Source organism: Chiloscyllium plagiosum, unplaced genomic scaffold, assembly GCF_037043375.1.
Source record: "Chiloscyllium plagiosum isolate Xiang-an unplaced genomic scaffold, Cpla_swu_hap1 HiC_scaffold_35, whole genome shotgun sequence".
Classification (NCBI taxonomy): domain Eukaryota; kingdom Metazoa; phylum Chordata; class Chondrichthyes; order Orectolobiformes; family Hemiscylliidae; genus Chiloscyllium; species Chiloscyllium plagiosum.
The window spans coordinates 51,383,048-51,410,619 of record NW_028270173.1 but is presented as its reverse complement, the minus strand read 5'-3'; the positions used below and the strand labels follow the sequence as shown (position 1 = coordinate 51,410,619).

General features: G+C 49.5%; 1 protein-coding gene across 1 annotated transcript in view; it reads right to left on the bottom strand.

Annotated features, from left to right (window-relative positions):
* Window positions 1-27,342, bottom strand: part of LOC148140859 (cytochrome P450 2K1-like) — a 34,151-nt gene extending 6,809 nt beyond the window's left edge. The window contains exons 1-7 of the mRNA XM_087979622.1: window positions 27,173-27,342; window positions 20,114-20,431; window positions 15,056-15,218; window positions 12,768-12,917; window positions 4,190-4,350; window positions 2,988-3,161; window positions 1,504-1,645 (exon numbers count right to left, since the gene is read on the bottom strand). Of these exons, the coding sequence (XP_087835748.1) occupies window positions 1,504-1,645; window positions 2,988-3,161; window positions 4,190-4,350; window positions 12,768-12,917; window positions 15,056-15,218; window positions 20,114-20,305 (982 nt within the window). The 5' untranslated portion in view covers window positions 20,306-20,431; window positions 27,173-27,342. The remainder of the gene's footprint in view (window positions 1-1,503; window positions 1,646-2,987; window positions 3,162-4,189; window positions 4,351-12,767; window positions 12,918-15,055; window positions 15,219-20,113; window positions 20,432-27,172) is intronic.
* Window positions 27,343-27,572: the final 230 nt, after the last annotated feature.

Sequence of the window (27,572 nt, the reverse complement as noted above, 5' to 3'; positions counted from 1 at the left end):
GGCAGAAATCAAATACAGAATTTAAAATGTGGATTGATGAGATGTGTCAATATTGATTTTGTGTCTTTATGAACGTCACCCTGGGTATCATTCCGGAACCTGCAATGAAAGTTGTCTCCTCTGTGCCCAGAGGTGTCACCTTGGGCTCAAGCTCAGGAAGACTCCACTTGCTGGCTCACTAATGATCAGCTCTTTCTAATCCCAACCATTGGAGGGGTTTCTGATTGAGATGGCCAATATCGTGCTGACCCAGAGCTGTTTCAGTATTGCTCTTGATGGTCACTGGGTTCCTGACTGACAATGTCTTGTCTTATTCTCAATCAGATTCTTACAGGGGTCAGTATTTTACCCTGAGGGGAGGGTGGGTTTGAGCACCAGATGTAGATATGAAATGCCACGTGCCAAGACACTCATGACAGGAACTAACCTCCCTCAGGGAACATAAAGGACTGACTAAAACAAAACAAAGGAGAGTAGAGCCCAGGAACAGGCCCTTCGGCCCAACAAGACTGTGCTGACACGTGATGCCTTTCTAACTAAAACCCTTTTGCCACTACGTGGTCAGTATCCCTCTATTCCCTGCCTGTTCCTCAATTGTCAAGATGTCTCTTAAACGTTACTATTGTCTCCACCTCCACCACCTCCTCCAGGCACTTACCACCCTCTGGGTAAAAAAAATTTGGCTCTCATATTTTTGTTAAACTTACCCCCTTTTACCTTAAATTGATGTCACCCAGGAACTGTCATTAAGGACTCCATCTATCCATGCCTCTCATAATTTGTAAACATCTATCAGGTCACCCCTCATCCTTTGAAATTATAGTGAAAACAACTGAGTTTTTCCACTGTCTCCTCATGGCTAATGCCCTCTACACCAGGCAACATCCTTATCAACCATTTCTGAACCCTCTCCAAAGCCTCCACATCCTTCTGGGAGTGTGGCAACCAGAACTGTACACAATATTCCAAATGTGGCCTCACTAAAGTACCACACCACTGCCACATGACTTGCTAATTATTCATCCTCTATCCCTGACTAGTGAAGGCAAGCACAACCAGATGTCTTCTTGACCTCCTTATCAACTTGTGTTGTCACTTTCAGGGAACTGTGGCCCTGCACACCAAATGCCTCGGTATGTTGGTGCTACAAAGGTTTCTGCCATTTACTGTGTGCAGTACTTCCCTCCTGCATTCGATCTCCCGAAATGCATCACCTTCCATTTGTCTGGATTAAACTCCATCTGCCATTTCTCCACCCAACTCTCCAACCAATCTCTATCCTGCTGTATCCTCTGACAATCCTCCTCACCATCCACAGCACCCCTGAACTGTGTGTCATCCACAAACGCATCAATCAGACCATGTCTGCATTCCCCTCCCAACCATCTATATACATTGCAAGCAACAAGATACAATTATACAAGCAACAATATTATATTAGATTCAGATGCCAATTTAGGCACAACTACCAAACTAACAAACACAGAGTGAAGGATTACTTACTCTGGATTTCTGGGTAGTTTACCATCAGAAGAAGTCCCCAGCAAAGGGTAGTGGCGGTGGTTTCTGTGCCAGCAGCAAACAGGTCAGCGATTGTAACCACGATATCCTTTTTCTTACTCTCGAAATCTTCACCTCCCAGCTCCTTCAAGATAAAATGAAACAAAGGAGAGTGTGTCGCCTCCTTCAGGAAAATATTCAGCTCCATAAATGTCTGGACAGGGGTATGTATGCCCGAGGATAGTGATCCTTCCAGCCTCTGGTCATGAACGTCACGATGACAATGACAGACTTGGCAGATGGAATACAATGCAGGGAAATGGGAAGTGGAGAGAGGAGAAATACACTCACTCATGGTCAGGCTTTGGGGAGGCAATAGATTTCACCAATTTGAAGGTGGAGGGACAGGTCGAGAAGTCCTTTAAAGCAACTTTACAGCTTTTGTTGGAATAAGTACGTACATCAGGAAGTTAACCCACACCATTCTGTTTTATATACAAATATATATAAAAATCTGGTGAGGCCTCAGCTGGAATATTGCATCCAGTTCTGGTGTCACACTTTTGGGAAAATGTCAATGCTGGGGCAGGGCAGATTTACTGAAGGGGAGAAGATCAAGGGGAGATTCGATAGAACCGTTGGAAATCATGAATGGGTTTGACTGGATAAGTAAGGAGAGATGATTGCAGGAGCAGGGTGGGTCAAGGGACAAGTCCAGTAGGAGGGGGCAACAAGGAGCACTCTACTGTAATGCGATGCTGAGTGACTGGAATTCCTGACACAGACACAAAGCTACATTCACACGAGAGTCGGGGATAAACTTGAAGGGAAAAAAGTGACAAGGCAGTGGAGAAAGAATAGGGGAGTGGGATAGCTCTGCCAGGGAGCAGCTATCGATATGATGGGCCGAGCAACCTTCCCCTCTGCTGTATCACCCTCCAATTCTCTGAACTCCTGTCTGAGTTCACCATTAGGTTTCAATCCACTCTGGCAGCTAAGCAGAGATGAAGGGGCAGGACTTAATGAATGTGGGGTTTAAATTCATTAAAGAGATTGATTTCCTCGTCAAAATGAGAATAGTGTGGCTCCAAAAGCACTGAACAACAGATCCAGGTGTAATTTCAAGGGCAGTGTTCGGGGAAAATAATGTGTAAAATTAGGAAAGACCTCTCCTCAGTTATATTACTCATGAGACTTTCCGTGTTGACTTTTGCAAGATTGAAGCTCACACACCATCAATGCTATATTCTGGACACATTGAGCATCCACGTGATGTCATGAGCACTACGATGAGATAAATAATCAGATACAGTGAGCGCTTGAAGCTACACATTCGTAGTTGTAGCCAGAAACGAGGGGCAGCACTGAGCGACATTTTAACAGATGTTTGACACAGAATCTTCCTCCATCAAAACCCACAAAGTCCTGGTGTGGAGTCTGAAATCTGGGGAGATTCCCCTTAGTGCTGAAGAGGTGTGTCACTATACCTGCTGATGCCTCAGAATTAAGGCCTCGCTGAGTGTCTGGATGCTGTTCTCGCTCAACGTCTCTTTGGCAGCTTTGAAGAAATCTTCAATGATTTCATGCACCTTCACGAGATTTTGAATAATCTTCCTGCGGCTCGGAATCAGAAATCCCAGAGATGGGAAAGAGTTGAACAGCTGGATTGGAACAAAAACATAAGGATCAGGCCTTTGGAGGATCCAGTGATCGCTCGTCCACGGTCAGTGCAGCAACTACTTATATTCAGTGATGCTTCATGGGAGATAGGAGATTGTCATGGCAACACCGCACTTCCTCTCCTCTCCTCAGTGCCCCCACCCCAACCCATAAACCCTCCAAATTTACAGCTTTAGTTTGAATGCTTTAGCTCTCATCCAGAATGGGTGACCTATCAGCTATCATCTGTTACATATGGATTCCAAAACTCAGATACAGGTCAGACCAAGTAAGGACAGCAGATTTCCTCCAAATTAGTGGACCAGCTGGGCTTTTCTTGCCAATTATATTCATCATTATACTCTTAAATCCAGATTTGTATTGTTAAAGCGAATTGAAATTCCGCCATCCACTACAGCAGGATTTGAACCCGGCTCCCCCAGGTTGATGTCACTTGCATCATTTTCCTTCATGTGGGAAGCTGAGGGAATCACATCTCTTGAAAGCATTACCCCACCTCCCCCCCCCACACACCGACCCCACCCACTCCCTCTCCATATCAAGAGTCTGGGAGAATGATTCCACTTCGGGGAATCTTTCTGTGATTCTATAAAATGCCTCACTTCATTCTAAATGAGTTCAGAAAACTCATTACGGTGACAACACGTTCAGTGCCAGGCCAGGTTAATTTTGTCAGTGCTGAAGGAGGGCCATTGGACCTGAAACTTTCTCTCAGAGACTACCAGACCTCCTGGGTCTTTCCAGCAACTTCCCAACCATTTTCTGATTGCCAGCAATGCTGCAGTTCTTTGCTTTATTTTAAAATAGATTTCCACGTTTATTTTCTGACCAAAAGTTTTCCAATTTAGCTCACGTAAGCCTGTCTCACATATCAGCATTTATGACTGAGACACAATGTTAACAAGAGTCTTCAACCTGTAACAAGTCAGATGTGGAAACCGTCACACACACCAAATTGCAAATGACCTCAACACTCAGCCTGAGTACAATACCACAAAACGACAATTACATGTATTGGAGCTGTTCCAATCAGTCTCGTGTTCTCATTAACCATGTTTGTGAGATGGATAAATACTTCATTGTTATAATCAAAACGGTCTCCAAATATGATGGAACAGACGATATTGCTCACAGCCAAATACATAATCTGTGCAGTTTCAAAAGGCTGACCTGTGAATAAACACAGAATTCCATTACAAAAAGGCCTCTAAACAGTAATAATACTTCAATCATTGTCCTCTTTCACAAAGCACAAGTTACTCATATAAAACAAAGAACCGCGGAGGCTGCACATCTGAAGCGACAACAGAAATTGCTGGAGAAACTCAGCACATCTGGCAGCATCCCTGGGGAGAAAGCAGAGTTAGTGTTTTAACAAACAACAGTACATTACTGGAACAGGCCCTTCGGCCCATCGAGCCTGTATTGATGCATGAAACCTTTCTGAACTAAAACGTTTCTGCCTCCACACACTCCATATCCCTCTATTCCCTGCTTCTTCAGGAATCGGTCCAGTTCCCTATTCAATGTTCCCGTTCTGAAGAAGGGGACTCGAAAGGTAAACGCTGTTTTCTCTCCCACATATACGCCCCGACCTGCTGAGTTTTGTCAGAATTGGGAAGATTTAAGATTAATCAGGAAGCAGGAAGTCAAAATTGCAGCTTTTAGATGAGTCATAGTCATAGGGATGTACAGCATGGAAATAGACCATTCCATCCAATTCATCTATATCTAGTGCCTTTTGCCTGTACATGGCCCATATCCCTCTAAACCCTTCCTATTCATACACATGTCCAGATGAATTTTAAATGTTGTAACCATATCAGCCTCCACCACTTCCTCTGGCAGCTTATTCCATCCATGTACCCCCCTTTGCATGAAAATGTTGCCCCTTTAGGCGTCCATTATATCTTTCCCCTCTCACCCTAAACCTATGCTCCCCAGTTCTGAGCTCCCCTACCCCAGCGAAAAGGCCTTGTCTATTTACCTAATCCATGCCTCTCATGATTTTATAAACCTCGAAGAGGTCACCCCTCAGCCTCCGACACTCCAGGGAAAACAGCCCGAGCCTATTCAGCCTCTCCCTATAACTCAAACCCTCCAACCTGGCAACATCCTTGTGAATCATTTCTACACCATTTCATATTTCACAACATCCTTCCTTGAGGAGGGAGACCTGAATTGCACAAAATCTTCCAAAAGTGGCCGAGCCAATGTCCTGTACAACATGACTTCCCAACTCCTATACTCAATGCTCTTACCAATAAAGAAAAGCATACTAAATGCCTTCTTCACTATCCTATCTACCTGCAACTCCACTTTCAAGGAACTATGAACTTGCCCTCAAGGTCTCTTTGTTCAGCAACACTCCCGAGAACCTTACCATTAAGTACATAAGCCCTGCCTGCTTTGCCTTTCCAAACTACAGCATCTCACATTATTTAAATTAACCTCTATTTGCCACTCTTCGTCCACTGGCCCATCTCGCCAAGATCCTGTAGTACTCTGAGATAACCTTCGTTGCTGTCTGCAACACCTACAATTTTGGCATCATCTGCAAACATACCAACAATACTTCCTGTGTTCACATCCAAATCATTTATATAAATGATAAAAATCAATGAACCAGGCATTGATCCTTGTGGCACTCCACTGGTCATAGGCCTCCAGTCTGAAAAGCAACCCTTCACTACCACCCTCTGTCTTCTACCTTTGAGCCAGTTCTATATCCAAATGGCTAGTTCTCTCTGTATTCGATGAGATCTAACCTTGCTAACCAGTCTACCATGCGGAAGCTTGTTGAATGCCTTTCTGAAGTCCATTTGGATCACATCCACCACTCTGCCCACATCAATCCTCTTAGTTACAAGAAATCACTTTGAAGGAGACATACCACCTTGTTACATTAGAGCCAGTCTCACTACTAAAAACTTGGTGCTACATTTCCCTGAGAGCCCACCACCTCCTACATTTTCCAAAACAACATACTTGTTTGAGATAGAATAGCCACAGGAGACTCCTGCACTATCTGCCTACCTTTCCTGGAGTTAACCCATCTACCGGACTGTCTGTGCAGTTTTTCTCCCTTCCTGAAGCTGCCATCCACCACACCCCTCGCTCCTGTAAATTCCTCATTTCCTCAACCTGCCACTCTCACCAATCCATGCAATCCAATAGAATTCGCAAACAACACACTTCCTGCAGATGTAATCATCAGTAACTTGGAAACTCTCCCCAATCTCCCACATCCAACAGGAAGAGCACATCACTCTACTAAAAGCCATCTTTACACCTTAATCGACAGACGCAGAAAATAGCCTTGTCGTACCGCTCAAACAAGGATAACTTCGTACCTCTGTTTTATATCATTAAAGTTTATTGAAGAGAGAGATCTTAATAAAAACATATAATCAAAAGTACCCCTTGTACTCACTGTCGTAGATTTACCAAAAACCACAGTAAGGTTACACTTTAAAGCTAGCCATTTCACTGCTCCCTGTTGTGAGATCCCCACACGGTTTCTCAAAGGTCAGCTTCGAATTTTACTGTTTGTTCATTTTTCTCAGAATGAACGCCAATGTCCAGATACACTTATTACTAAACAGCAAAATCATACAGCTCTGCAGGGTCTTTGCTGGGTCAGACAGCTGTGCAGGGTCACTGCTGGGTCACACAGCTGTGCAGGATCACTGCTGGGTCACACAGCTGTGCAGGATCACTGCTGGGTCACACAGCTGTACAGGGTCATTGCTCAGTCACACAGCTGTACAGGATCACTGCCTGGTCACACAGCTGTACAGGGTCACTGCCGGGTCACACAGCTGTACAGGATCACTGCCGGGTCACACAGCTGTACAGGATCACTGCTGGGTCACACAGCTGTACAGGGTCATTGCCGGGTCACACAGCTGTACAGGATCACTGCTGGGTCACACAGCTGTACAGGATCACTGCTGGGTCACACAGCTGTACAGGATCACTGCTGGGTCACACAGCTGTACAGGGTCATTGCTGGGTCACACAGCTGGACAGGATCACTGCTGTCTCACACAGCTGTACAGGATCACTGCTGGGTCACACAGCTTTACAGGGTCATTGCTGGGTCACACAGCTGTACAGAATCACTGCTGGGTCACACAGCTGTGCGGGGTCATTGCTGGGTCACACAGCTGTACAGGATCACTGCCTGGTCACACATCTGTACAGGGTCATTGCTGGGTCACACAGCTGTACAGGATCACTGCCTGGTCACACAGCTGTACAGGATCACTGCTGGGTCACACAGCTGTACAGAATCACTGCTGGGTCACACAGCTGAGCAGGGTCATTGCTGGGTCACGCGGCTGTGCAGGGTCACTGCTGGGTCACACAGCTGTGCAGGGTTACTGCTGGGTCACACAGCTGTGCAGGGTCATTGCTGGGTCACACAACTGTACAGGGTCATTGCTGGGTCACGCAGCTGTGCAGGGTCACTGCTTGGTAACACAGCTGTGCGGGGGGTTACTGCTGGGTCACACAGCTGTGCAGGGTCACTGCTTGGTAACACAGCTGTGCGGGGGGTTACTGCTGGGTCACACAGCTGTGCAGGGTTACTGCTAGGTCACACAGCTGTGCAGGGTCATTGCTGGGTCACACAACTGTACAGGGTCATTGCTGGGTAACACAGCTGCACAGGGTCACTGCTGAGTAACACAGCTGTGCAGGATCACTGCTGGGTCACACAGCTGTGCGGGGCCATTGTTGGGTCACACAGCTGTGCGGTGTCATTGCTGGGTCACACAGCTGTACAGGATCACTGCCGGGTCACACAGCAGTACAGGGTCATTGCTGGGTCACACAGCTGTACAGGATCACTGCCGGGTCACACAGCTGTACAGGATCACTGCTGGGTCACACAGCTGTACAGGATCACTGCTGGGTCACACAGCTGTACAGGGTCATTGCTGGGTCACACAGCTGGACAGGATCACTGCTGTCTCACACAGCTGTACAGGATCACTGCTGGGTCACACAGCTTTACAGGGTCATTGCTGGGTCACACAGCTGTACAGAATCACTGCTGGGTTACACAGCTGTGCGGGGTCATTGCTGGGTCACACAGCTGTACAGGATCACTGCCTGGTCACACATCTGTACAGGGTCATTGCTGGGTCACACAGCTGTACAGGATCACTGCCTGGTCACACAGCTGTACAGGATCACTGCTGGGTCACACAGCTGTACAGAATCACTGCTGGGTCACACAGCTGAGCAGGGTCATTGCTGGGTCACGCGGCTGTGCAGGGTCACTGCTGGGTCACACAGCTGTGCAGGGTTACTGCTGGGTCACACAGCTGTGCAGGGTCATTGCTGGGTCACACAACTGTACAGGGTCATTGCTGGGTCACGCAGCTGTGCAGGGTCACTGCTTGGTAACACAGCTGTGCGGGGGGTTACTGCTGGGTCACACAGCTGTGCAGGGTCACTGCTTGGTAACACAGCTGTGCGGGGGGTTACTGCTGGGTCACACAGCTGTGCAGGGTTACTGCTAGGTCACACAGCTGTGCAGGGTCATTGCTGGGTCACACAACTGTACAGGGTCATTGCTGGGTAACACAGCTGCACAGGGTCACTGCTGAGTAACACAGCTGTGCAGGATCACTGCTGGGTCACACAGCTGTGCGGGGCCATTGTTGGGTCACACAGCTGTGCGGTGTCATTGCTGGGTCACACAGCTGTACAGGATCACTGCCGGGTCACACAGCAGTACAGGGTCATTGCTGGGTCACACAGCTGTACAGGATCACTGCCGGGTCACACAGCTGTACAGGGTCACTGCCGGGTCACACAGCTGTACTGGATCACTGCTGGGTCACACAGCTGTGCAGGGTCCCTGCTGGGTCACACAGCTGTGCAGGGTCATTGCTGGGTCACACAGCTGTGCAGGGTCACTGCTGGGTCACACAGCTGTGCGGGGGGTGACTGCTGGGTCACACAGCTGTTCAGGGTCATTGCTGGGTCACACCGTTGTACAGGATCACTGCTGAGTAACACAGCTGTTCAGGGTCACTGCTGGGTCATGCAGCTGTGCAGGGTCACTGCTGGGTCACACAGCTGTACAGGGTCATTGCTGGGTCACACAGTTGTACAGGATCACTGCTGGGTAACACAGCTGTGCACGGTCACTGTTGGGTCACACAGCTGTACAGGGTTATTGCTGGGTCACACAGTTGTACAGGATCACTGCTGGGTAACACAGCTGTGCAGGGTCACTGCTGGGTCACGCAGCTGTGCAGGGTCACTGCTGGGTCACACAGTTGTACAGGATCACTGCTGGGTCACACAGCTGTACAGGGTCACTGCTGGGTCACACAGCTGTACAGGATCACTGCTGTCTCACACATCTGCACAGAATCATTGCTTGGTCACACAGCTGTGCAGGGTCACTGCTGGGTCACACAGCTGTGCAGGGTCATTGCTGGGTCACACAACTGTGCAGGGTCACTGCTGGGTCAGACAGCTGTGCAGGGTTACTGCTGGGTCACACAGCTGTGCAGGGTCATTGCTGGGTAATGCAGCTGTGCAGGGTCACTGCTGGGTCAGAGAGCTGTGCAGGGTTCCTGCTGGGTCACACAGCTGTGCAGGGTCATTGCTGGGTCACACTGCTGTACAGGATCACTGCTGGGCCACACAGCTTTACAGGGTTACTGCTGGGTCACAGAGTTGTACAGGGTCACTGCAGGGTCACACAGCTGTACATGGTCACTGCTGGGTCACACAGCTGTATAGGATCACTGCTGGGTCACACAGCTGTACAGGGTCAATGCAGGGTCACACAGCTGTACATGGTCACTGCTGGGTCACAGAGCTGTACAGGATCACTGCTGGGTCACACAGCTTTACAGGGTCATTGCTGGGTCACACAGCTGTACAGGATCACTGCCGGGTCACACAGCTGTACATGGTCACTGCTGGGTCACACAGCTGTACAGGATCACTGCTGGGTCACACATTTACAGAGTCATTGCTGGGTCACACAGCTGTACAGGATCACTGCTGGGTCACACAGCTGTACAGGGTCATTGCTGTGTCACACAGCTGTACAGGGTCATTGCTGGGTCACACAGCTGTACAGGGTCACTGCCGGATCACACAGCTGTGCACATTCACTGCTGGGTCACACAGCTGTGCAGGGTCATTGCTGGGTAATGCCGCTGTGCAGGGTCACTGCTGGGTCAGACAGCTGTGCAGGGTTACTGCTGGGTCACACAGCTGTGCAGGGTCATTGCTGGGTCACACAGCTGTACAGGATCATTGCTGGGTCACACAGCTGTGCAGGGTCACTGCTGGGTCACACAGCTGTACAGGGTCATTGCTGGGTCACTGCTGTACAGGGTCACTGCTGGGTCACACAGCTGTACAGGGTTATTGCTGGGTCACACAGCTGTACAGGATCATTGCTGGGTCACACAGCTGTGCAGGATCATTGCTGGGTCACACAGCTGTACAGGGTCACTGCAGGGTCACACAGCTGTACATGGTCACTGCTGGGTCACAGAGCTGTACAGGATCACTGCTGGGTCACACAGCTTTACAGGGTCATTGCTGGGTCACACAGCTGGACAGGATCACTGCCGGGTCACACAGCTGTACATGGTCACTGCTGGGTCACACAGCTGTACAGGATCACTGCTGGGTCACACAGCTTTACAGGGTCATTGCTGGGTCACACAGCTGTACAGGATCACTGCTGGGTCACACAGCTGTACAGGGACATTGCTGTGTCACACAGCTGTACAGGGTCATTGCTGGGTCACACAGCTGTACAGGGTCACTGCCGGATCACACAGCTGTGCACATTCACTGCTGGGTCACACAGCTGTGCAGGGTCATTGCTGGGTAATGCCGCTGTGCAGGGTCACTGCTGGGTCAGACAGCTGTGCAGGGTTACTGCTGGGTCACACAGCTGTGCAGGGTCATTGCTGGGTCACACAGCTGTACAGGATCATTGCTGGGTCACACAGCTGTGCAGGGTCACTGCTGGGTCACACAGCTGTACAGGGTCATTGCTGGGTCACTCAGCTGTTCAGGGTCATTGCTGTGTAACTCAGTTATGCACATTCACTGATGGGTCACACAGCTGTACAGGGTCATTCCTGGGTTGCTCAGCTATTTCGGTTTGATTTCTCCATTTCTAACCTTCCATGTGATATTTGCTTTGTCTCGCTTCATCATTTTTAAAACCATTGTTCTTTTGATTTCTTCCCAAATAATCAAAGCAACAGCTTATAAAACAGTAATTACTGCTCCAAAGATTCCAGGAAATCATCTCCAACACTGCAATATCTCCAATATGGAGCAGCTGTTACAGCCACAATTTTTTCCCATCCTCCACCTCAGGTTACGAAGAATCCTTCAGCTTAAAATGACTTGGCAGCGATGGGATTCAAAGCTACATCTCTGAAGAGACTGGAGTGTGGGAGGAAGAAATGTATCATTGTTTAACATCACTGAATCAAACTCCTGGAATTCCCTCCGTTAGGACATTGTGGGTCAACCTACAGCACGTGAACTGGAATTGTTCAAGTCGACAGCTCACTATCTCCTTCTCAAGAGGCAACTAGACACAGGCAAAATGTTGCTGGCAGTCAGCAGTGCCAATGCCATGTGTAAAGGTTTGAACACATAGCATGGTCTCAATTCTCACACTGGCTGTGATTGCTGTAAAGGTCCCACCTTTTCAATCTCGTCCCTCACCTGAGGCATGTTTAAGGTTAAACTCAGCACCAGTCATGTCTACTCAGTGAGAGAGAGGGACGACAGTGATTTCACCTGTCAATTATGTCACACCAAGTCGAGGAGGAACAAACAGATCTTAGGGGTGAAATGGATCAATGGCTTAAACAAACAAATGCCTAAATTGACCCGAGAGTTGGGAAGAGCATGAGAAAGGCTGTTAATTCCCCATCACACCTAACTTTTAGCAACCACCGTCCACACTGAAGGAATGGAAGCAATTCAGTAAGCTTTGTGCAGGAGCAGACAACCAGACACAGACCATATTGTGTCCGTGCTTACACACCAGAGTCTGGACTCAAATTACCTTCAAACTCCCTTGCCACTGCACCAATGTCACAGCCTGTTGTGTCCTGTGGGAATTGGTGTGCACGGACCAGCCCACATTTTAAAATAAGAAATCCCACACGGATGCTTTCCACTCGTCTCCAAGTTGTATTGGGACCTGGAACCAGAGGGCCCCCAAGGGCCACCCCAACAGTGACTGACCTGGGAGCCTCACCACAGCCATAGCTCAGCAAGTCTAGTTACCTCGACACCCACATCTCTGCCTTTGTCACCAACATGTGGAGGCGATGACCAAAGAACCAGAGTGGCAGAGTCTCTGCTGATCAGGCAGGACCGAGTTAAACTGAGGGGAAGTACAGTCCTGAATCTTCACAGCAGCAGCAGCATTGATGTGTGGATGCTGCCCTGGAACATTCTCTTGAAGTTGGTGTTGGGATCATTTATTCAAGTGAAAATCTTTTCTGTAGATGTCAATTTCGAGGGAACCATGAATCCCAGCATGTCATGACCTACCAAGCACTCACCCTTGTGACTCTCAAACACATTGACAAGAAAGCTGGCCTCTTCATTGATCCTGTCTTCAATGGATTTCTTGCCCATGCCAAATCCTCGGAGAGCTGAGATCACAAACTTTCGGTTCTCCCGCCACAACTTCCCCTCACTGAATATCACGCCTGAAAGTGACACACGAAAAGCTGATCAAATATCGTACACGGGTTCTGCTGTGAGTGCTGCCAAACCCCAGGTTTCTAACACCCTTTTCTTTCCTGAGAATTACACCATTCTACAACCAAGAGGAAGGTCATTGTATCCATGAGTGCTCTTTGGGGGAGTGAGCCCATTGGTCTGACTTCACAAAATTCTTCTTGATGTTGTCATTCTCAATTCCCCTTTGGATGTTCCTGTTGACCCTGCTTCCAGAACCATCCCAGGTACTGCATTCCAGATGACAATGAGAGCTCTAAAACCCAATCTCATCTTCCCTCTGATTTTTGTAACCAAGTGGCCTCTTTTGATGTAGTCTGCCCAATTCTGGTCTCCCTGTTGCAGGGAGGATATTATTAAGCTGGACGGGGTTAAGAAGAGATTCACCAGGATGTTACTGGGATTAGAGAGTTTGAGGTATGGGGAGAGGCTGCATAGGCTGCAACGTTTTTCACTGGAGTGTGGGAAGTTGAGGGCTGACCTTGCAGAGGTTTATAAAATCATGAGGGACATGGATAAGGTGAATGGCAAGTGTCTTTTCTCCCCGGGATGGAGGATTTCAAGGCAAGGGGCATATTCTTTAGATGTGAGTAGAAAGGTTTTAAAAAAAGTCATGGGGGCAGTTGTTTTATACAGAGTGCGGTTTGTGTGTGGAGTGAACTTCCAGTGGAAGTGGGAGAAATGGATATAGTTATAACATTTAAAAGGCATTTGGATAGGTACACGAATAAGAAATGTTTGGAGGAATGTGGACCAAGCGCAGCCAAGTGGGATAAGTTTAGTTTGGGATTACGTTCAGCATGGACTGGTTAGGCCGAAGGGTCTGTTTCAGTGTTTTATGACTCTATGATCTATGACTCCCAATTTCTGTATTTGTCAGTTCATATTTAAGGTTGTCCCACAGTAAAATGTGCCCTTTTTATTTGTTGATTTAATATTGAACAACTCGAATATATCATGTGAAGGTTAATGTTCTGTAGCTTGAGCAACATTTATGGAGTTCGCCAAATTGTTGATGCAGGGGATTGTCCCAGGTATTCAATGACTCCCAGTATATTGAGGGAGGTGAGGGAGAAGTGCAGTACCTTGAAACAGCAAGGTATTGGCAAGTGGCCAATTGGCAGGAAATAAAAAGTAGGAAGGTAACAGGGTCTGACTGCCAACCCAGCAGCTTAACCAAGGGAGGGGTGTGAGGTCTGTTAGCAGCTCGGGATCTGATCCCTGCCATTTACTATGACAGCAGGAAGCTCGAGCATATTGGGGTTTTGAATGAGATGCCAAAGTTGCACAATGTATTTCTGTGGATGTGAAATGTAATGATTTTAATTGCTAGTAGCCCTCCTCTCACGCAGCACAAGTTTTGGTTGGCATTACTTTGGCATTTTCTAGCACATTGCAAGAATTCCGATTGTCAAAATGTGTATTTCTTCAGCAAAACCAAAGGAAATTACGTTGAAATTTAATAAAACATTTGTTTGGCTTCAAGTGGAGCAATGTATTCAATTCTGAGTGCCACATTGTTGGGAAATGGTTGAGCAAGGGTCGCCATCAGACGAATGATAGATGATCACTTGTCAAAGGTGGTGTTGTTCGCCTTGGAGAAGAGAAGGTTGTGTGGGCTTTTGGATGGAAATATCCAAGATCATAAGGGATCTCGTCAGAGTCAATGAAAAGACACTGTTTCCCATTGGCTGGAGGACTGAGAATCAGATGGCACAGAGCTCATAGCAATGGCAAAAGAAACAAAGAGGGTTTGTGAAAGACACATTGAATGGTGATGATCAGAAGTGCCTGATCAATGGAAATTCAATGGAAGTTTTCAAAAAAGATTTGAATAAGTGCCTGACAAGGGAAAGGCTTTTCAGGGATGCAGGGAAAGGGCAGGGGAGCAGGACCATTTCAGTTGTAATCACTGATAAACATTGGCCTAACCCAGGATTATTGAGAATGAGAAGCTTGGGTATTTATAAATTGAGGGAAATAGTGGCTAAAAGGCTACAGTTCAATTCCAGAACATTTTGTGTCACTTTAACCAGCATGATCGGGTGAGCTGAGTTGAAGACAGAAATGACCAAAGAGTAACACAGAGATGAAAGAGGGAAATTACCACTTTGGAATGAAACTGCGTCATATATCGGTAAGTGTGGCCTCCCACTGAATTGATCAGCGTGATTCACAAGAGCGTCTTTCACTGTGTCGTAACCAGTCAACACCACTGCCTTCAGCGGGCCGAGCTCCACTGAAAATACACTGCCATACTTCTCTGCAAGCTAACAAAGAGAGATTTATTTCATTAAGGTTTCATTTCTAATCAGCTGTAGCACAAGTCAGGGGCGAAAAATGAAGGAAAGAATATTAATCCCCAATTCTTAAGAATTTGATGCCCATCTGTATTTTCCCTCTAGAAGGTGTTGGTGAGCTGCCTTCCTGACCCACTGCAGTGCAGGTGGGTAAACCTTCAATGGTGTTGGGAAAGGAATTCCAGAATGTTGAACATAGAAACAGAAGGAGGCCATTCAGCCCCTCAAGCTCCCTCCACAACTCAATGACATCATGAATGATCTTTGGCCGAACTCCATGTTCCTGCCTTTGGCCCATATCCCCTCATGGTTTTGCTTCATAAAAATGTATCTACCTCAGGTTTAAAACTAATAACTGATCCCACACCCACTGCCATTTGTGGAAGAGTGTTCTACCACCCTTTCTCATATCTCCCTCCCGAACGGTCTGGCCCAGACTGTGTCCTTTCGTTCAAGACTCTCCAAACAGTGGAAATAGTTTATCTTTATCCACCCTTTTCATGTTAACAATCTCGAAGATTTTGATCAGATCACCCCTTATCCTTCTAAATTTAAGAGAAAGCAGGACTTATTTGGATCATCTCTCCTCATAACCTACCCCTGAAGGACATGTATTATTCCTGTAAACCTTCGCTGTGCTCCCTCCAAGGCCATTCCATCCTTCCTGAGGTGTGGAGCCCAGACCTGCTCACAGTGCTCTGACCAGGGTCCTGTCTAACTGCAGCATAATCTATTCATCCTTTTGTATTCCAGGTATGAAGGCCAACATTCAACCAACTTTCTTGATTTTTTTCTGAACCTACTTACAATATTTCAAAGATCTGTGCACCCAAACTCTCAAGTCTCTTTGCACACCCACTGTTGAGCCAGTGACACTGAAGGAACAGCAATACTTTCTCCTTGTAGATTAAGGTCTAACTTATTTCCATGTTGTCATGTTCCCATATGGCTGGCTATCTGCATCAGCGGCTCACCAATATCATTGACCACACTCCATGAATTCATGGGTAGGCTCAGTGATGGTCATTTAGACCTTACTGCTGTTCCTCTTACTCAGAATGTAAGTAACCTTTTTCACTCTCTTGCTAGCTGTCTCTTCCAATTCCTGGATTTTCCTCTCTAGTGTTATCTTCTCATTCCCATCCCCCCCGAAAAATTAATCTGAACCCTCCTCAATAACATTAATATACTATCCCATCAGGACGCTGGTCTAGCCTCTATTCAGGTGCAAACCATCCGGCCGGGACAAGTCTCAACTGCTCCAGAATTGTTACTAACCTCTGAGGAGCCTAATTCCCCCAAACTTTCACCCCCACAAATGCCATATCCCCTGGCACGTATCCATCTGCTTATCCTCCACCTTGTTTCCTGTCCCATGTTAGAAATATCCCCAAAGCCCATTTTGGAGAGAACATCTCTCGTATCCCTGTGTGATATCCTGTCAAAGGCTTTCTCCTGGTCCAGGCTGATCAGGCAGGTGTCCAACCCTCTGTCCTGCACGTAGGCGATCGTATCCCTGAGGAGTGTGAGACTCTCAGCGATCTTCCTGCCCGGTACAGCACAGGTTTGGTCAGGGTGAATCACCGATCTCAGAGCAGACCTGACCCGGTTGGCGATAACGTTTGACAAAATTTTATAATCCGCATTCAATAGTGAGATGGGTCTCCAATTTTTGAATTCCTCCCTCTCCCCCTTCCGCTTGTAGATGATGGTGATGATGCCTTTCCTCATGGATTCACTCATGGTACCTGCCCGAAGCATACTGACATACACCTCCAGCAGGTCCTGGCCAATCAAGTCCCACAGAGCAGAATAGAGCTCGACCGGTCAGCTGTCACTTCCAGGAGTTTTATTCTTTCCGAAGGACTCAAGGGCTTTGGTCAGCTCATCCAGAGATAGCGGCTGGTCCAGCCTCTCGCGTGTTCTGTCGTCTAAGACCTCCGTGATAGAGGACAGGAACGACTGGGAGGCCGCGCTGTCGGTCGGCTTCGCGTCATACAGACTGGCATAGAAGGATTTACTGATCCTCATGACGTCAGCCTGAGATGACGTCAGCGATCCATCTTCTTCCTTCAGGCTGCTGAGCACGGAGATCTCTTTGTGCACCTTCTGGATGAAGAAACGTGAGCACATCTCCTCCTGCTCCACCGAGCGGACCCTGAACCGCAAGATTATCTTGGAGCCCTCCGAAGCAAAGAGCGAGGCTTGCTGGCCCTTCACCTCCTTGAGGTCCTCCGTGACATCCACCCCTATCGTCTGCAGCAGGAGCAGGTTCTGCATACTTTCCTGGAGCTGGGACAGTTTTCCCCGCCTCTCTCTCGCCTCCTGAACACCTTTGAGGATGAAGAACCTCTTGATGTTCCCTTTTACTGTTTCCCACCAGTCTGCTGGGGACTCAAAGAGGGGCTTCACGGTTCTCCAACCTGCGTAGTCCCTCTTGAGCTCCTCAATGTTTCCCGGGGTCAACAGCTTGGTGTTCAGCTTCCACATTCCCTTACCAGCCCGCTGCTCGTCCTGTAGGTGACAGTCGGCCAGCAGGAGGCAGTGGTCAGAGAAGAATACCGGCTTGACGTCGGTGGATCTGACCGAGAGCGTTCGGGACACAAACAGGTAATCTATCCTTGAGCGGATAGACCTGTCTGCCCGTGACAGGTGTATCTACGCTGCGCTCCGTCTGCAGGGGTGCTGAAGACATCGTGTAGCTTGGCATCTTTGACCGTGTCCATCAGGGCTCTGGACGTGGCGTCCAGTTTACTGTCCCCCCCGCCGGATTGTCCATCTGCATCAATGATACAGTTGAAGTCTCTGGCCAGACTGACTGGCCTGGACGTAGCCAGCAACAGTGGAAGCTGCTGCAGGATGGCCCACCGTTCCCTCTTACCCACTGGGGCGTACACATTAATCAGTCTCAGGGGAGCATTCCTGTACATGACGTCAGCGACGAGGAGGCGCCCGCCCACCACCTCCTTAACCTCGGAGATGGTGAAGTTGCCTCCTCTCAACAGGATACCCAGGCCGGAGGCGCGGCTATCGTTGACCCCCGACCAAACTGACGGCCCATGGGCCCACAAGCTCGAGCATCTCATGTAGCTGCTGAGGTGCAGTATCCCACACTCCTGCAGAAACAGGACGTTGGCTTTAACGTTGACCAAGAAGGCCAATGTTGGCCAGTATTCGACTGGGACAACACTACTATTATAGGACAAGCCAAACAGAGAACAGCCAGAGAATTCCTAGAGGCATGGCACTCATCCACAGATTCAATCAATAAGCACATCGACCTGGATCCAATATACCGACCACTGCAACGGACAGCTGGAACTGACAACCGGAAGTGGCAGATTCAAACCACTACAAATGCCGGAGGAAACATCACAGAAGCGCTTCACAGGAGGCTCCCAAGCACTGTGGATGTCAGCAAGACAGGGGACGAAATGTCTGCAACACTAATTCCCAGCTCGCGAACAGAACCACAACAACAAGCACCCGAGCTACAAATCTTCTCACAAACTTTGAATGTATATATATATATATAAATATACACACACACTAATCCAGAATATATGTTTGTTGGGTGAGTTTGTACTTGAAGTATTACATTTTATTTTGTTCAAAAACTGCATAAATACATGTCAGATTCTGTAAACTGGGACACCGACAGATTTTAACCTCACACCTTCAATGCATTATCTGAGTTGAGGTGGTACCTATTGTTCAAGATCCCTCGAGAATGTAACTTTAAAAGAAGTTCTAGGATTTACATATGAAAGAACTGAAACGAACATGATCATTCTAAAAGATGAAAGACTGGATCTTTATTTGTTTACTATGACACTCCATGACACTGCAATCCTGTTGCTATAAATCCTGTGTTTGTTCCACAACCACCTGATGCAGAAGCAGTGCTATTGGCTGGTGTTGTGTGAGCTTTAACTTTGTCCACCCCAATCCAACACCGGCTCCTCCAAATCATGCCATATCTCCCAAGTCCCAAATTCCTTAGAGCTGTTGCTTTCCCAATCCTCCCCCTGCAACCCTCCTCCACCCCATTCCCAACCTTGGGCCCCCCCTCTAGTGGTATGGACCCTTGCACTTTAAATTGCGTTGGGAAGCAGTGATTGTATTTGCAAAACAAAAAGACAAATCAGTCCGCATTTTGTTCATGATTATTGGACTGAATTTTAAGACTTTTTTTTCTTTCCCTTGTGACACGTATTTGATGGGCACTTGGCTCTGGGATATTCCTCAAAGGAACATTCACTCTCACAAACCAGTCCCTTCCCTTTGCACTGACCTCACTTCGGTTTTTGATCAGGTTTTTGATCAGGACGTGAATTCAGGTGTTTTCCTGAACTTTCACAATGTCATTATCTGGTTATAATGGCCTGAAATAAAAAATCCAGAGATTTTTGATTCTCCCAAATCTTCTTCCATCATTTTATATCGATCCCCTCTCTGCTTTAAATATCTGGTTGTCAGGATCTGATAAGCTCTCAAATAGGCTTCAGGATTCAGACCAAATCCAGCATGGTCAGAGGCCATTCGGTCCATCGTCCAGCGTCGCTCTTGCTTTACTGTCACGTTAATTAAATTGAACATTTCCCAGATTGGTCACTCTCTGAGGTGCCATAACTTTGCAATTGCTTTGTTTTTTTTCTGCCTCCCGTTCTGTTTAGAATTAAAGTCCGACCAGAGATCAGAGACTCTCAGAACACAGCCCCCAGGGCTAACAGATTCCTCGGTCAGGGATTAGGGATCTGCTTCGGTTTGTGTCTCTCTCAGTCTCTGTGAGCTTCACCTTGGGAGCTGTTCCCTCACACCGCCCCATCCCTCAGACAGTCCCCCAGTGAAGGATTCTCACTTACCCCAATGAGAGACCAGTCCAGCCTTTTGAGGTCCAGTTGGTGCAGGTTTCCGATCAGAGGAAGCGGGTTTGGTCCAGGAGGGAAATTCATGGGAACTCGCCGCCGAATTACGGACACGACCAGGAAGAGAAAGAGGGCCAGCAGCGATAGGGCCAAGGTGTAGTCTGTGGGGAAGAGCTTGAGGAGAGCCATCGTGTCAGAGTGCTCAGGCACCAGTGACGTTAGAGTGTGTTATGTCCTTCAGTCCAGTCCCCGACTGGCAAACAACAAGCTGTTTTCCTGATTTGTCTCACCGAGTGTTTTTAAGCCCCACCTTCCCTGTGAAATTCCATTAAACATTTGGGTACACAGTAACCTGAGCTTCTTGGCATAGAAACGGTGCTGCCCTCTCTTGTAATCCCATAGCAGGCCAGGCAACATCATGAGGTGGAGAGGTGAACGTTTCGGGTGTAACCCTTTTTCAGGACTAGGGGTGGGTGTTCGGGGTGGGGTGCAGATAAAGGGGGTGGTGAGGGCAGGGTGGTGAAATGGGGATAGGTGAAGACAGGTAGAGGGTACAACCCATTTGGTCAATGGGTGGAATGAATCCAGTTGGTGGGAGGGAGCAGTGGAAGGGATGGGGGAGGGGTTGGGAAGGGAGTCGGGGGGTTGGGGAGGGAGGTTATTTAAAACTGGAGAACGCAATGTTGAGTCCTCCAGGCTGGAGGCTGTCCAGACGAAGATGAGGTGTTGTTCCTCCAATTTGCAGTTGGGTTCATTGTGGCAGTGGAGGAGACCAAGGCTGGTCGTGTTGGAAAGGGAGTGGGAAGGGGAATTAAAATGGGAGGTCCGGTCAGTCCCTGCGGTCCCACCTGAGATGCTCGGTGAACCGTTCCCTAAGTTTAGGTTTGGTCTCCCCGATGCAGAGTGGTGCAAACCAAGGGCTGCTGAAAGGAATGGTCCTTGCGAAAGGCAGAGGGCGGTGTGGAGGGGGTGGGGTCTAGTTGGAGTTGGTGGAAGTGTTTAAGGAGGATGCGTTGGATGTGGAGACTGGTGGAGTGATAGGTGAGGACAAGGGTGACTCTGTCTTTATTGCATTGGGGTGTGGGGTGTTTAGAGCCGTGGAACCTGGAATGGAGATGGTCCAGCAAAGGGCTTCTGGATGACAAGAGGGAGGAAAAACTCGTTGTTCAAAATAACCTCCTGTACCATTCCCTGACTCCCTTCCCAGCCCACCACCCCCCCTCCCCCCCCCTCCCTTCCACTGCTCCCTGACACCCACAGGATTCACTCCTTCCATTGACCAACCAGGTCGTGTCCTCTACCTGTATTCACCTATCCCCCACCTCACACACTGCCCCCACCACTCCCTTTACCTGCAGGTCCCCTCCCACCCCCACCCCCAGTCCTGAAGAAGGGTTACACCTGAAATGTGGACTTCTCTCCCTCCTGATGTTGCCTGGCTTGCTGTGTTCTTCCAGCCTCCTGCCTGATTATTTTGGATTCCAGTATCTGCAGTGTTTTTGTCTCTGACTTGTAGTTCCACATTGAAGAACAGCAGGAATCCACTTCGGGAGAGAGAGGTGTGTCAATTCCAGAGCTGCTCATTTGAACCAAAGTCTCTTGGCCCACAATCCTGTCATTCTCTTCAGAGTCGATCATGCCCCTGCTCTATTGCACTCAAAGTTCAAGGTTTGCATAAAAGTGTTAAGCAACTACAGTTTGGATCTGTAAGCATACAACACTTGTTTGTGATGTTTTGAAACTTTTGGCAGAAGAAAAATGAAAAACAGTTTGTGAATTTTTGACAATTTGGAATGCTTCCTGGTCCCACAATCAGTCCCAGCTTGTTTAATGAGGCTGCTCCTGCCCTGCCAATTTATTTTGTTTTATTTCAAAAATATACTTTATTCATAAAATAATTAGATGGTCTGTACAGTTGGTCATGCCATACATATGTAAACATTTACATACAGAGATCAGAATTTATCATTTTGTACATTTTTCTGTACATTCTTTGATCATATGCCCATATAATTAGCTGAGGCGTCAGCAGAGCCCAAATGACTGCATGGGCCCCCTGTTCTTCTTTAGGCAGGCAGATGTTACATGGTGGTCTTTCCCCACCGCGCCTTGGCGGCAGCTGCCCCAAGCTTCAGCGCGTCCCTCAACACATAGTCCTGGACCTTGGAATGTGCCAGTCTGCAACATTCAGTCGGGGTCAACTCCTTCAGCTGGAAGATCAGAGGTTTCGGACCGCCCAGAGAGCGTCCTTCAGCAAGTTGATGATCCTCCAGGCACAGTTGATGTTTGTCTCGGTGTGCGTCCCGGGGAACAGGCCGTAGAGCACGGAGTCCTGCGACACGGCGCTGCTCGGGACGAACCTCAAAAAACACCACTGCGTTCCTCAGCATAGACACATTCCAGAAGGAGGTGTGTGACAGTCTCGTCCCCCCAGCAGCCGCTTCGAGGGCAGCGTGCGGCGCGGCTGAGGGTCCGGGCGTGCATAAAAGATCTCACAGGCAGAGCCCTTCTCACCACCAGCCAAGCCATGTCTTGGTGCTTGTTGGAAAGTTCTGGCGATGAGGCATTCTGCCAAATGGCTTTGACAGTCTGCTCAGGGAACTGCTCGATAGGATCCGCCCTCTCCTTTTCCCGAAGGGTCTCAAAGACACTACGTGCTGACCACTTCCTGATGGACTTGTGGTCAAAGGTGTTTTTCTTCATAAACTTCTCCACAAAGGACAGGTGATACGGAACGGTCCAACTACTCGGAGCGTTCCGCGGCAGCGAGGCCAGGCCCATCCTTCGCAACACCGGGGACAGGGAGAACCTCAGTACGTAGTGACACTTGGTGTTTGCGTACCGGGGATCCACGCACAGCTTGATGCAGCCACACACAAAGGTGGCCATTAGGTTGAGGGTGGCATTGGGTGTATTTTTTCCCCCGTTACCCAGATCTTTGTACAGCGAGTCCCTTCGGACCTGGTCCATCTTTGACCTCCATATAAACTGGAAGATGGCCCGGGTGACTGCAGCGGCACAGGTTCTGGGAATAGGCCAGACCTGTGCCACGTATAACAGCAATGACAGTGCCTCACACCTGATGACCAGGTTTTTTCCCGCGATGGAGAGCGACCGTAGCTTCCATCTGCCCAGTTTCTGCCTCACTTTGCTGATACACTCCTCCCAGGTCTTGGCGCACGCCCCAGCCCCCCCGAACCAAATACCCAGCACCTTCAGGTGGTCGGTCCTGACGGTGAAGGGGATCGAGGATTGGTCGGCCCAGTTCCCGAAGAGCATGGCCTCGCTCTTGCCTCGGTTTACCTTGGCCCCCGAGGCCCGTTCGAACTGGTCACAAATGCACATGAGTCTGCGCACGGACAGCGGATCCGAGCCGGAAACGGCGACGTCATCCATGTACAGGGAGGACTTAACTTTCAGGCCCCCGCTGCCAGGAATAGTCACCCCTCTCAGGCTCGCATCCTTCCTGATGGACTCGGCAAATTGCTCTATGCAGCACACAAACAAGGCAGGAGAGAGAGGGCAGCCCTGCCTGACTCCAGATCTGACTGGGAAGCTATCTGATTCCCACCCATTGATTGAGACTGCACTGACAATGTTGGTGTAGAGCAGTCTGATCCAATTACAGATTCCCTCCCCAAAGCCCATTTTGGAGAGAACATCTCTCATATACCTGTGCGATATCCTGTCAAAGGCTTTCTCCTGGTCCAGGCTGATCAGGCAGGTGTCCAACCCCCTGTCCTGCACGTTGGCGATCGTATCCCTGAGGAGTGCGAGACTCTCAGCGATCTTCCTGCCCGGCACAGCACAGGTTTGGTCAGGGTGAATCACCGACCCCAAAGCAGACCTGACCCGGTTGGCAATTACCTTTGACAGAATTTTGTAATCCACATTCAACAGTGAGATTGGTCTCCAATTTTTGAGTTCCTCCCTCTCCCCCTTCCGCTTGTAGATGATGGTGATGATGCCTTTCCTCATGGATTCACTCATGGTACCTGCCCGAAGCATACTGACATACACCTCCAGCAGGTCCTGGCCAATCAAGTCCCACAGAGCGGAATAGAGCTCGACCGGTAAGCCATCGCTTCCGGGAGTTTTATGCTTTTCGAAGGACTCGAGGGCCTTGGTCAGCTCGTCCAGAGATAGCGGCTGGTACAGCCTCTCCCGTGTTCTTTCGTGTAAGAACTCCGTGATAGAGGACAGGAACGACTGGGAGGCCACGCTGTCAGTTGGCTTCGGGCCATACAGACTGGCATAGAAGGATTTACTGATCCTCATGACGTCAGCCTGAGATGACGTTAGCGAGCCATCTTCTTCCTTCAGGCTGCTGAGCACAGAGCTCTCTTTGTCAACCTTCTGGAAGAAGAAACGTGAGCACATCTCGTCCTGCTCCACCGAGCGGACCCTGGACCGGAAGATTATCTTGGAGGCCTCTGAGGCAAAGAGCGAGGCTTGCTAGCCCTTCACCTCCTTGAGGTCCTCCGTGACATCCACCTCCATCGTCTGCAGCAGGAGCAGGTTCTGCATACTTTCCTGGAGCTGGGACAGTTTTCCCCGGTTCTCTCTCGTCTCCTGAACACCTTTGAGGATGAAGAGTCTCTTGATGTTCCCTTTTACTGTTTCCCACCAGTCCGCTGGGGACTCAAAGAGGGGCTTCACGGTTCTCCAACCTGCATAGTCCCTCTTGAGCTCCTCAATGTTTCCCGGGGTCAACAGCTGTGTGTTCATCTTCCACATTCCCTTAGCAGCCCGCTGCTCGTCCTGTAGGTGACATTCGGCCAGCAGGAGGCAGTGGTCAGAGAAGAACACCGGCTTGACGTCGGTGGATCTGACCGAGAGCGTTCGGGACACAAACAGGTAATCTATCCTTGAGCGGATAGACCCGTCTGCCCGTGACCAGGTGTATCTACGCTGCGCTCCGTCTGCAGGGGTGCTGAAGACGTCGTGCAGCTTGGCATCTTTTACCGTGTCCATCAGGGCTCTGGACGTGGTGTCCAGTTTACTGTCCCCCCCGCCGGATCGTCCATCTGCATCGATGATACAGTTGAAGTCTCCGGCCAGAATGACTGTCCTGGACGTAGCCAGCAACAGTGGAAGCTGCTGCAGGACGGCCAACCGTTCCCTCTTACCCACTGGGGCGTACACATTAATCAGTCTCAGGGGAGCATTCCTGTACATGACGTCGGCGACGAGGAGGCGCCCGCCCACCACCTCCTTAACCTCGGAGATGGTGAAGTTGCCTCCTCTCAACAGGATACCCAGACCAGAGGCGCGGCTATCGTTGCCCCCCGACCAAACTGACGACCCATGGGCCCACAAGTTCGACCATCTCCTGTAGCTGCTGAGGTGCGGTATCCCACACTCCTGCAGAAACAGGACGTCGGCTTTAACGTTGGCCAGGAAGGCCATCGTAGAAACACATCGTGTAGCCGATTTGATGCTACGCACATTGATGCTGGCAATTTTAAACCCCATTTTAACAGTTTACGAGGTTAACAGTGTCCATTTGCTGCTGGTCGTGCCCCTCTGGGGTAGCTGTGTGCACCCCCGTGATGACGGCAAACTGCTGGACCATCCCAGGGCTGAGGTAGCTGTCCGGCTCCACGCTGGAGCCATTTCCCCGTTCTGGTGTCTTCGGGTCGGGCCCAGGCTCCGCATGGTCCAGTTCTCCATCTGACAGCGGGGCTGTCACAGGACCGCTGCTCCCCGTTACCTGGAGCTGTGGGCCGGTGGGTACCTCTTGGTTCTCACCGGGTGGGGGGAGGCCTTTACCCATCCCCTCAGAGGGATGGTCTTTTCCTGCTTGGGCGGTGCTGCCCTCCTTTTTCCCCACGGCGCTCTGTCTCTTCCTCTGGTGACGACCCTCCTTGCGCCCGTCCTCACCGTCGGAAGAGCTGCCTGTATCCTCGTCGTGTAGGTGTCGCTTCCCCCCTCGCTGGGTGGCTTTGGAAGGTTTCCTCTTCCTGCTTTTCACGGTAATCCAATCCTCTGCCTCCTTTGATCCCTTCTCTTCCATTTCCTCCGTCTGTCTTGAAGGAGCTTGGATCGGCTGCTGCACCTCCCCGCTGTCTGCCGTCTGCTCCCCTACAGCCTGCCCTTCCTTCTGGGTGCCTCCAGACACCGTTCCCGTGCTGTTTTGTGGTACCTCGCTGGTCTTACTCGGTCCACGGCTCGTGTTGCCACCTCCGGCCATCTGTGCGTAGGTGGCGGCCCCTCGTCTTGGGCAGGCCTTGTACATGTGGCCCGCCTCTCCGCACAGATTACAGTTCTTGGCCTCCTTACATTCCTTGGTCGGGTGGCCTTCCTGCTTACAGTTTCGGCAGATGGTCACCTTACAATCCGCCGCCATGTGGCCTGACCTCCCGCAGGTTTGGCACACTTTTGGCTGCCCTGCGTATGTCAGGTAACCTCTGCTTCATCCGATGGCAAAGCTGGAGGGTGGGTGGAGGATGTTCCCACTGGCATCGACCCCCAAGGTTACCCTGACCTGTCGTTTGCTGGTCCAGATCCCGAAAGGATCGACCACATCGGTACTCTCTTCCTCGACCTGGACATATCTTCTCAAGAAGGTCAGGACTTGGTGAGTGTGGTGGAGGAGGATGGCCCACTTTGCCTCGGTCTTGGGAGAAGCACTATCGACTCAGACTTGCTGAGTCACCTCCATCATGGATCCCTGAGCCTGGGCTGAGTTAAACATGGTGTCTCCTTCTCCTCCCCGCAGTGTTTACAAGACTTTAGATCAGGAATGATGAAGCTGTTTGGTTTCTCCCAATCGATGTGAAAATTAAAATTGTCCATTGGAACCATTTCCCATTTGCTCAGAGCTTCTCTGATCTCGGGGTTTCTACATCCTGCTGTCAGGAGACCTGGACACAAATCCCATCAGAGTCTCCCAGACTGTGCTGCCTTCAATGTGTAAAAGATCAGGCTGGCTGTATAACAGGCAGCTGGTCAAACATCCCCCATTTCAAACTCTCCCCAAGAGACTCACATTCACCACAGACACAGAGAGAGAGAGAGAGAGAGAGAGAATGGAAAGCTGAATTCTGTACTTACCGGGAGAGACCCGGGAAAAACACAGGGAGATGGAGAGAAGGATCAGCAACATTTTGGGAATCCACTCTCCCTATTCCCATCAGGGATTGGGAATAAAACATTCAGGGTGAGGGAATGGGATCAACTGCTGTTAGAGTCTATAAGAACAAACCACCTTCTCCCCGCCACTCCATGTCAATGCTGAGCTGCAGATCATTTCCTCAACTTCAAGCTGCAGAAGCAGAGAGTCAATGATTGGTCCCAGTCTCAGTAAAATATCCAATAAAGAGATGAACAGATTCCTGTCACCAGTTCCCAGGATGGTCACACTCAGACAGGTTGAGTTACCCTCAGGGAAACAGCTCAGGCATCACCAGGCAGGCGTGTGCTCCCTCCCAGGTGGGGAACACTTCAGCGGGCA